General features: G+C 37.2%; 2 protein-coding genes across 3 annotated transcripts in view; one reads left to right on the top strand and one right to left on the bottom strand.

Annotated features, from left to right (window-relative positions):
* LOC110027111 (probable nucleoredoxin 1) overlaps positions 1-11,041 on the top strand; it is a 66,553-nt gene that overhangs the window by 46,998 nt on the left and 8,514 nt on the right. The gene's annotated exons all lie outside the window — the stretch shown is intronic.
* On the bottom strand, positions 3,491-11,026 carry LOC110027113 (protein TIFY 10a-like). 2 transcript variants are annotated; one of them, XM_020728409.1, is made up of 4 exons: positions 10,918-11,026; positions 4,911-5,083; positions 4,349-4,415; positions 3,491-3,621 (listed from the first exon to the last, which is right to left on the bottom strand). In XM_020728409.1, exons 2-4 carry the CDS (start codon positions 5,071-5,073, stop codon positions 3,510-3,512), a joined length of 342 nt encoding a protein of 113 aa, XP_020584068.1. In that variant the 5' UTR covers positions 5,074-5,083; positions 10,918-11,026; the 3' UTR covers positions 3,491-3,509. The 2 variants fall into 2 exon arrangements, with proteins under 2 accessions (XP_020584068.1, XP_020584067.1); XM_020728408.1 differs by lacking the exon at positions 10,918-11,026 and adding an exon at positions 5,281-6,309.

The following is an 11,041-nucleotide window of genomic DNA, read 5'->3' on the forward strand; positions in this document are numbered from 1 at the left end:
ATCTAGACGCACATTTGGATGAGAGGTTTTAAAAAGTAAATTTAAAAATGAATCTAGACGCACATTTGGATGAGAGGTTTTAAAAATAAATTTAAAAATGTCCACACTTCAATTGATTAACACACTTCAATTGATTATCACGTGAAGTGTCTCAGTGAAACGAACCAAACGAGATAAAAACAGTTCGATCTAAGTCAAAGTTAGCCCAAATCATGTACTTAAAGAATTAAAAAAAAAACATTGAAACATACTTTAAAAGGCCAAAAAATCTCTTAAAAAGTTCATCAAATCGAGCGTCCCAATGAAACGAATTTAAAGAGCATAAGATCACCTAAACTTGACATCATCAATGCATTCAAATACTCATAAAACTACATCTGATCAGAGAATCACTCTGAGTCATATGATGAAGTGGTTTAGATTGATGCAATATTTATGAATGATGACATTCATAGATTCTATAAATCCTCACTCTTTTCGTGAAGGTCGATCTACACCTCGAGGAGAAGGCTAAAGGAGCTCCAAGTTCTTGAGGATTCCCATGATCTACAGCCGGACCACATTCAAACCATCACTGTTGTTGGACCTTTGTTGCCTGGCCACCAATGTTGTCGTCGTCATCACCACCGCTGCCAAACCACTGTTGCCCAAGCACCACCGCCATTGCAGTTGAACCATCGTCATCTGGACACCATCACCACTGGACCACCATGCCTAGCCACCAAAGTCTTCACCACCATCGTCGCCCAACTACTATTGCTCGACCACCACCATTGTCACCACCGGATCACCGTCATTTGGCCGCCATAGTCCCTGCCCGGTGACCGCTGTCGAGCCATCGCAATCCTCGTGAGTGAACCACAGTTGTCTGGTTATCATTGTTGCGCTACCACCGGCCACTATTGTACTCGTCGGACCACCAATTTCTGGCCACCACCACCGTCGAACTACTACTGCCTACCCACCACCATCTGAATGCCACCGACACCAGACCACCGTTGACTGACATGTACTATCGTTACTGCTGGACCACCGCTACCTGACCATCGCCCTCACCATCGCAAGACCACCACTGTTTGGTCTTCGTCACCGCCAGACCACCGTTGAATCGGCTTGGTCACGCTGAACTCGAGCTTGGTCACACCACTGTAGCAAGCATCACGGATGAGGGGTTGGCGTGACCATGCCAGAGACATAACGTAATTACGTCGGGCGCTCTGTTTAGCCAACGTGATCACGCCAACCTCGGGCGTGGTCACACCAAGGGTAGAGGTTGTCGCAGGTGAACAAGGATTAGACGTGGTCACACCCGTAAGTGATGTAATTATGCGAGCTCTTTGTCTAGATGACGTGGTCACATTGAGGGCGGGAGTTGTCACAACCCAAGCAGCCTTGGGCATGGCTACGACGGTTTCGAGCGTGGTCATGCCAAGGGTTAGGCATGGCCGCACCTGTTCTGGGTGTGGTCACGCCTGGTCATTAGCTCTTTTTGACCTCATAAACTCCGTCGAAGTGGCTTTATGACTCATGGGAACTCTAGAGAACTGAATATAAGCAAGACATAATCCTCGTATCTTCATAGATGTCGTAAATGCTTCTTAAGATTTCCAAAAAATTCTCCATAAGTGTGTCATCGAATAAAATGGTTCAAGTCGCCAAATCCATCTGTCCAGACATTAGATTCAAGGTACAACCACATGCGAGGTGAATTTTTCGACAACCTGCATTATGAAAATATCCGTACCAACAAGACACAACCCTATGATGCAAGAACGAACATCAACGTGGGGGACACAAAAAAAATGATGCCAACTAGGAGATGATCGCCTCTAAGTATGACTATGGTGGTGCAGACCCCAACTTATTGTGCTTGTAGGTTGACTTAAAGGTCTTATGGGTTCACTAAGTCGTGGTAGGCAACACATGATCTCAATACGGTCCCCTATTATTCAGTGTGGGTATCTCGTATATGTTGCATCAAAAATGGATGTCAACATCGATGTTACCTCCCCAATGTATTTTGCTACTCAACTAGCAAAAGTCACATTGATAAAACCAACTTGTGTAACATTGATTCCAGCTATTCAAGGGTCGATAAAGTATTATAACCTACCTCGAAATTCTGGAATCATTCAACCAGACAGTACATAAAAGAAGAGTACACGAAGGAAGGCCCGCTAATAGTAGATTATGAGACCTATTTGCTCGACCGAGTGAAGCCGTCCGAGCCAAGCCCGTAAGGCCAAAGCCAACCGAACTATGTGACAGGCCAAAGATGACCAGATGATATAAGAACAAGTCACTCATCCAGAAACGAGACAAAAGAGTAATCGAGCAAACTATCATAAGAGAGCCAATTCAATGGAAGATCTAGTTCCCTATTATCCCCAACCATACGAAAGATGCATATAGCTCCTCATCAGGGGTCAGGGATCGAAAACCAGACCATATCAACTGGCCGATCAGTATCGACTAAGCTCACCCGATCAAACTGACCTTGTCGACCATAAACCAGTTAAGCTAAGCCGAACGAGCTGATATTGCTGACCAAAAGCCAATTAAGCTTAGCTGACTGAGGTAGGGAGCAACAAGATGCAAGCCATTACTAGTAAAATGACAAAAATACTCTAGTAATGACTCCATTAAAACAGGGACAAAAAAAGTAATATCAACTCCATGAAACATCTCCTATATAAATAGAGGAATCATTTCATATATAAAAGAGGATTGACGCAATTGTTAACAAAAGATTAATATTTTCTCTTTCCTCTCTCTCTCTCTCTATATATATATATTTATTTCTCCTTACTTACACTCTATTTTTTGGGTGTGATTCACGGACAAATCAAGATTACATGACACTCAACCCTTTGATATCATATCACAAGTATCACTTTCACTAACTATTACAAGTGAAATTCACATTTTCATATATAGCTTTATAATACCAACTGTTATAGAAATTGTAAGTATGATACATGTAAATGCATAAATTTCTCCTATATAAAAGAAAGAGGCATATGGATGAAAAACATGACCAATATCACATGTCATGATTTAAAAAAGAAAACTCCCCTTCTTTGAGCATTTTTTTTGAGAGATTAAAGCCTTCTCTTTCTCTTAATGCTAAAAATATTTGCCAATAATTCAACAAAAATAATTAGAGCGCATTTTTTAAGAAATGTAAGGTGAAAACCCTAACAACATGCCACATAATCTTGAATTAACACATATTTATATTAAAAAAAAAACCTAAAATTCATTACCACTAATAAGTTTCTCAGTACACCCAAAATCATAAAAATACAAATTGTTGAACTAGAATAACAAAAAATAAAATTCAATGGTAACCATATTTCACACTAATTATAAAACAACATTTTTGGTATGAAGATGTGGAAAACTGGACTTATGTTTGAAGATGTGGACGGCACTATTTTGTGCGTTCGACGGCATGATGTGATCTACGTCATCGTCATCATGCCCGTCGTCCCAACAAAAATTTTCTCTCAGTTGTGGCCCAATGCAAGCCATGATTGCTTCTTTTCTGACTTCATTTCTGACATTGTTGGTTCTATTTTTGGCAGACCCTTAAATAAATAAGGTGCATTGTTTTTTATCCTGTATTTAGAAATAAAATAAATTCAAGAAAAAATTAAATTAAATAGTATTAGCAGCAAGTATTTAATTATACATCATCTCATGTGTTTATATGCACATTGTCCAGCTTATGCTTGGAGCTAACTTAGTGTTAATTAACTATTAATTATACATCATCTCATGTGTTTATATGCACATCATCCAGCTAATGCTTGGAGCTAACTTGGTGTTAATTAACTACCAAACCAAATCAAAGCAATATATATATATATATAATGGTTTCCATTTTTTTTATTATATTTATATTAAGATTTATAATATATATATAAAAGATTGATCGACAGGAGAAACCGCCGATCAACTCTTAGTGTGCTAACTCCCATAAGGTCTGGGAGCCAACGTAGTGTGCAAATAAATTTGAGTACCACTTGCTTTAAGAAGACAATACACCGGCAATGGATTCGAACTCGGGACCTTGAGGGGACTTATAACATTCGTAGAGGTGACTCTACCAACAGGTCATGGAACGTGCGCACGCACAAACACACTAATGTTGTGCTGGGAGTAAAGAATTTTAGAAAATAGAGAAAAATTTTTTTAAATAATTTTATCATACTATGTATTACATTATTAGATAACAATCAAGCATGTCAACTCATAACAAAAAATTAATTAAATTATGGTAAAATATTATACCTTTGTTTAAAAAAATATACTAATTAATTAGCTTCTAAATTATATTATTTACCGATCCTTCCTCTTCTCAAGGAATCTATGAAGTGATGCCCTCCTTGCAATGGGCATGGATAGGTCTACTGCAAAAGATGTGAAAAAAATATAAGAATTCAATTAAAATAATAATAATAAACTAAGAAATGTAATCAAAATATGATATATTAATCTAACTTAATAATCTTATTAACACTAAATACTAGTTAATTATTTTCTTATACAATTACATACAGACCAGTCGAAACTTGCTATTTACAAATCAACCACAATGTTTCATCCATTTTTCAAAATATCAAAATTTATGATAAAACCCCAACCCATGTTTTTCGTTCTTATCAAATTCTCAATTGTTTAATCGTGGCATGTGTAAATACATCGGTTCAGTAGTTAAAAAAAATTGCTTGAGTGATTAACTATATGAATATCAATTTTTCTGGTGATTTGTATGTAGTTATCACTTTTTATTAACATAATGCAAAAAACAAATAATATAGCATCATATGACTTCCCCTCAACTATTTTCCTATGTTTCACTTGTACTAATTAAAAGTGGGAGTTGAAGAAGAAAGAAGATTTACCAGAAGCTTGAGCCTCCGGTGGCAATGGTAAAGCTGTCGTAGCACCGGCGTCTGAGTTAACGTTCTTGCTTGCCATTTCCATCAAACTCTCAGCTTTCATGGCCGGAAAATTGTCGAAAACCATCATCTTTCCACGGTAAAATATGGTTAACGAAGCATTCATTTCTCTCTCCCTTTGAAAATATTCAGAAAAAAGATTTTTAAAAATCCAAAATAAATTTAAAATTTTTGTGAATAAATAATAAAAAAAGCCTTTTAATGAATGTAAAAGAAAATTACTTTTGTTCGCCTTTTTTTGAAACTTTCAAAATAAATTTAAAATTTTTGTGAATAAATAATAAGCCTTTTAATGAATGTAAAAGAGAATTACTTTTGTTCGCCTTTTTTTGAAACTTCGGCTGCTGCGTTGGACAAGGGGAACAGATTCATGGTGACTGGTGGCCGATATGACTCTGGAGTAATTTAAGAAAAAGATATAAACAAAAAATAGAATGATTATCAAAGATTTGACCCATCTCTTAGAAATTTGCTCCTAGTTCTACTCTCTCCTAGGAGGCGCTATCAACACCTTCAATGAGCTTGTCAAGCTATTTGTGGAGCTGTTCATAATAAGTAGAATGATCATCAAAGATTCGACCCATCTCTCAGAAATTTTCTAGGAATAAGGATAATCGCTCAAGGACTACTTCTATAGATTCTCCATTGAAGCTCGTCATATTTCAGTTGTGGATTCAGGATTATTTAAGAGAGGCTTACTCGGATGGCTTTGCCCGGGATCTTTCTACTCATCATTCATGTGGGTGATGGTTTACATTTACGTTGAACTCATTCATTGTGTTGTATATGAGGCCATCTATGCATACAAGTAGTAATTCAAGAAATTTGAGGGCAAGAATAAAAAGTACTCTGGAGATACTAATCAAACCTCACAACAAAGGAAGGTTGAACAGTTAGGAGTCGTGATCCCCCTCCTCAACCTGCAACCAACAATGTGAGCCTTGACCATCAAATTATACTTTGCATAGCACATCTCATGTCAACATTTTGTTGGTTATCAAATATGAAGAGACTGTTAGGTGGCCTCACCCAACTCAAGGTGTCAAGAGCTATATTGTCACTTCCACCAAATCTGTGGTCACACCACCAAGGCATGCAAACAAATCAAGGAAGAGGTCAAAAGACTGAAAAAGAAGGGTACTCGTGTCATTTTATGCAAAATGAATCAACATGTACGGATAACTCTCTCACTGGAGTCAACAAACACAAAAGCAACAACACAAGAATCACTAAATGGTTGGTAAAATTTATATAATTGCAGGAGGTTCATTATTATCTGAATAAGTAATCATCACCACATTTAAAGAACTAGTGTAGAAGAAATCACGCTTCGAGTCCATAACCTTTGATGATTCTGACATGGAGGAAGTTCAAGTCCCTAACTAAGCCTCTAATCATCAATGTAGGGATTGTTTAATCATGCTACAACGTGAAGATGTTATTGGTTGATTATAACAACTCTATCGACATCCTACTTTACCCAACCTTTCACTTTTTGCGGCTGATTGAGAAGAAACTTCAACCCGTATATGAGCCATTATATGGGTTTAAAAATCAACTAGTAAGAATCGAATAAATCATCAATATTCTTGTCATAATGGGAGAATTTTCTTAAAATATGACTCACTCCATCCAATTCATCATTTTCAAGTCGAAATACCTCTAATCCATCTTTAATTTGTCACTTCCATGCCACACCTCAAGCTAAAGTTTGCAACCCAAGTCAAGATTGGTGTTGTCCATGAAGATCAACATATAACACAATCATGCTACCTTAAGCAAGCCCAACCACGCCCTTCAAGGGTGGCTTCTAATCCATCTTCTATATGTCATTTCCATGTCACACCTTAAGCTAGAGTTTCCAACCTCAGTTGAGGTTGGTGTTGTGCAAGAAGGTCAACATATTGCACAATCGTGCTACCTCAGGCATGCCTAACCAGCCCATCAAGGATGCTCAACATTGAAAACTTTGATCTCTAGATGAAGATATATTCTAACAAGCTTCTTTCATAGAAGACTTGATTAACATTCTGTTCTTATATGAATTTCTTTCAAGAAATGTAGATCTTAGTTCCCTGCTCTTCAATGAGTGGGTGGGGGGTTTCCTCTAATCCATCTTCAATATGTTACCTCATTGTCACACTTTAAGCTCAAGTTCCCAAGCCTAGTCAAAATGAGCGTTGTGCATGGAGATCAACATATAACATAATCATGCTACCTCAAAATCCATCTTCAATATGTTACCTCATTGTCACACTTCAAGCTCAAGTTCTCAAGCCTAGTCAAGATGGGCGTTGTGCATGAAGATCAACATATAACATAATCATGCTACCTCAAGCAAGCCCAACCACACCCATCAAGGATGCTCAACATAAAAAAAATTGATCTCTGGATGAAGACATATTCTAACAAGCTTCCTTCATAGAATATTTGATCAAAATTCTCCTCTTGGATGAATATCCCTCAAGAACTGTGCATCTCAGTTCCCTGTTTTTCATAAGAAAAAAATCAAATTATGTGTCTCTTCTCTAAAGAAACTAAGACATCTTCTATTGGACCCCGATCGATATGCATGGAAATGACCCAAAAGTAATCATGCATTCCTTAAATATAAACCCAACTTTTAAGTCAATCATCTAAAACAAGCAAAATTTTGGTTTTGACCTTCTAAAAGAAATTGAACAAAAGTAAGTAAACTTCTAGAAGCAAAGTTCATACAAGAAGTGCATCACTCCATGTTACTGAAAAATGTCACCGTGATAAAAAAAAGCTAGCAGAGCTTGGATGATGTGGGTTGACTACACCAACCTCAATATGACTTGCTCGAATGCCAACTTTCTCCTTCTGTGCATAAATTATCTTATTGACGCCATGCCAGGACAACATATACCCAACTTCTTGGATACATGCTCAGGGCACAACCAAATCAGGATGGATTCAATGGATAAGGAGGCTATCTCCTTTCAAATGGATAAAAACTTGTGTTTCTATCAGGTCATTTCATTTGGTTTGAAAAAATTGGCACAGCCTGCAACACATCATGAATAAAGTCTTCAAAAAATTTCTTGGGCGTACAATGGAGGTGCAAGTTGACAACATATTGGTGAAAAGCCTGGAGATGTCCCGACATATCTCTCATCTTAAGGAGCACTTTCAACTTCTTTGTCATGATAGCATGTGCTTAACCTAGCCAAGTGCACCTTCTTGTTCTCATCACAAAAAAAAAATATAATAATTGATGATCACTCATTGTAGGATTGAGGTGAATCCTAAGAAGATCAAAGTACTAAAAGATATGATTCTCTGAGTAATATCAAGGAAGTGTAACACATGAATGGTGCATAACCTTCCTATCCCTCTTCTTAGATTGCATTTGGGATAAGTGCCCGCCATTTTTCAAGATACTGACAAGCACTTGTATCGTTGGTTTCTAGTGGACAGATGAATGTCATGTTGCTTTCATCCAAATCAAAATGTACTTGGCCTCCCACCTCTCCTTTCAAACCCTATCTAAGGAGAGATGGTGTATATCTACCTCATTGTTTCACCCCATGGGATGATCTCTTTCATAATAAGGGGAAAAGTTGATTTAGTGACCCATTTACAATGGCAACAAGATTCTCTTTGACATGGACAATCATTACCCATTGGCGTATAAGACTGTACTAGCCCTGGTATTGTCAGTGCGAAGGCTTCTCATGTACTTTCATGCCCACTAGTGTAGCTAGTACCACAAATAGACAGAAATGTCCTTTTTTGTTAATATTTCCTTATAATTTTATTACCGACTGTTAGTAGTATACTGAAGAAAGTATAAAAGGATATTTGAGAAGGTTATAAGCAACATTTATAGATTTCGATTACTAGAAATATATTTTATTGTTTTATGTTTCGCCTTTTCCTCTTGTTTGCCTGAGAATACACCATTTGGTGTCAAAGCCATGGTTGAACCTATCAACATTCCATCGACAAAAACGTTCATGACTGAGAGACCTTGCTAGTTATGCTCGCATCCCTTACCAATAGGGTAGAGATGATCGATCACAGCTTCCAACAGTTTGTAGCGGAAATGTGACTAGCTGCGAAACCTGAAGGGTTGAGATCTCTTCCCACCTGCAACCACACTAGTAAATCTAGCAACTGTACAAGCTATGGCATATTTCATTCAGATGAATCAAGATCGAAGGGTATCCCAGTGATTTGATTCCACATACCCTAATGTTGAATTCAATGAAGGTTGACACTTTAGGTGCAAGGCATACATCATGGATTCTGATTCTGATAGTGACAATAAAAGTTAAGGTAATCTGACGAAGAAGATCCGGAAACCGACTGTAAAAGTAGATATACCCTATTTTGATGGACATTCACATGTTGAAGATTATTTGGATGGGAACAAGTTGTAGAAGCATTATTTGAATACATGAACTTTCATCGGGGAAGGAAGTCAAGTATATATGCTATCAATTACAAGGGGAAGCAAGGGCTTGGTGGATTTAACTAGTTCAAGCTCGCAAATGAGAAGGCCATCGGATGGTCCAAAGCTATACTCACATGAAACAACTACTGCAATGTCATTTTCTTCCCAAAGATTATGAGAAAATGCTATATCCACAATATCAAAGATGTATGCAAGGTGATTGAAATGTGAGTGCTTATACAAAAGAATTTATAGGCTGGGTGCCATAAGTAATTTGAACAAACTAGATAAACAATTGGTAGCTCGATATATCAGTGGCTCAAAAGAATCGATTCAAGGGAAATTAGAAATGAATGTTGTTTGGTCACTGTCACAGGCGGTTAGCTGTGCTTATAAAATTGAAATTCAACAATCTAAATTTCATCATGGATCCACTGTCTTTATTTTGGAGCAAAATCGAGGAATGTAGCCCCCAAAATTGAACACTCTTCGGGTCAAAACTATGTCAACCAACACAATCAAACATAGTCAAGACCCAATCCCAAAACCAATTTCAATCTTGACATCATGTATCCAAGATCATGCCCAGGTAAATGTTTTAGGTGTCTTCGACCTGGGCATAAGTCTAATGAATGCCCAAACCGGAGACAACTCCAAGTGCTAGATGGAGAAAGAGACATAGAGGGCAGTTATGGGCTACCAATATTGTCTGAAGATGTGGAGGACATGTAAGCCGAAGGAGAAGAATTTATTTGCTACATATTGGAAAAAGTATCAACTATTCCCAATTGTGATCGTTCCTAACTGATGTGCGATGATTTCTTCGGCATACGAATATGGTACTTTGAGAAACTGTGTAACTCTGTCCAGTCAGTGGGATAAGGGCCTGGGCTAAACTTGTAGTAGATAGCTTCAGTTGGGTTAAGCTCTGTGATTTTTTTTACTTTCGTGTTTTCGACATAAAAGCTTCCGGTGTTTTTATATGTTAATTCGGTAATCTGAATGTGTGTTGGACTTTCATACAATGCTAAGACACTAAATAATTATTCTGTCACCGCGAATCTTCCAGCACACATCACATATAAATAAATATTAAAATTTAAATATTAAATATACAAATACATCAGAATCATATGGTATGTACCCAAATCTATATTTATTTTTTTATGAAGCTAAAAGTATTAAGGTATCTATATACCGGTCATAATCAAGAAAACAAATCATGAACCGAATGATTCTCTACACAATAAACAAAAAAAAATTGAACCTAAAATCCATAAAGTTTACTCCAAAAACACATTTTTCATGGAAATTTATATCATGGATTATCACCACAGAAAAAGAAAAACAAAAGATATTAAGATTTAAAAAGGAAATTTTTAAGAAAACAGGATAAGAATAAGAATACAAGGAAACAGATGCAATCCCAAAAATGAATGTTCATGCACCATCAACCAGAATAATCTCAATTGAAATACAAAAATACTACAAAAATCTCAAATTTCTCCACTTCTTTCAGAAAAATCTCACCTTTTTCCTTCTCCTGCTGCTGGCCCCCATAACTTCGATTCTCCTTCAGAAACTGGCTAAGTAAACTGCAAGTCCCCGCAAAGCTTAATCTCCCCCTTTCTCTTCTCTTCTTCTCGCGCTATCA

The sequence above is a fragment of the Phalaenopsis equestris genome, unplaced genomic scaffold, assembly GCF_001263595.1.
Source record: "Phalaenopsis equestris unplaced genomic scaffold, ASM126359v1 Scaffold000414, whole genome shotgun sequence".
Taxonomy (NCBI): Eukaryota; Viridiplantae; Streptophyta; class Magnoliopsida; order Asparagales; family Orchidaceae; genus Phalaenopsis; species Phalaenopsis equestris.

What these genes read in the sequence shown, in the direction of transcription:
- LOC110027113 (XM_020728408.1), bottom strand. Translation starts at nt 5,339, where the DNA reads ATGAATCTGTTCCCCTTGTCCAACGCAGCAGCCGAAGTTTCAAAAAAA. An exon ending in TCAAAAAAAGGCGAACAAAA is followed by an intron (nt 5,084 to 5,280) that starts GTAATTCTCTTT and finishes ATATTTTCAAAG; the next exon opens with GGAGAGAGAAATGAATGCTT. An exon ending in ACCGGAGGCTCAAGCTTCTG is followed by an intron (nt 4,416 to 4,910) that starts GTAAATCTTCTT and finishes CATCTTTTGCAG; the next exon opens with TAGACCTATCCATGCCCATT.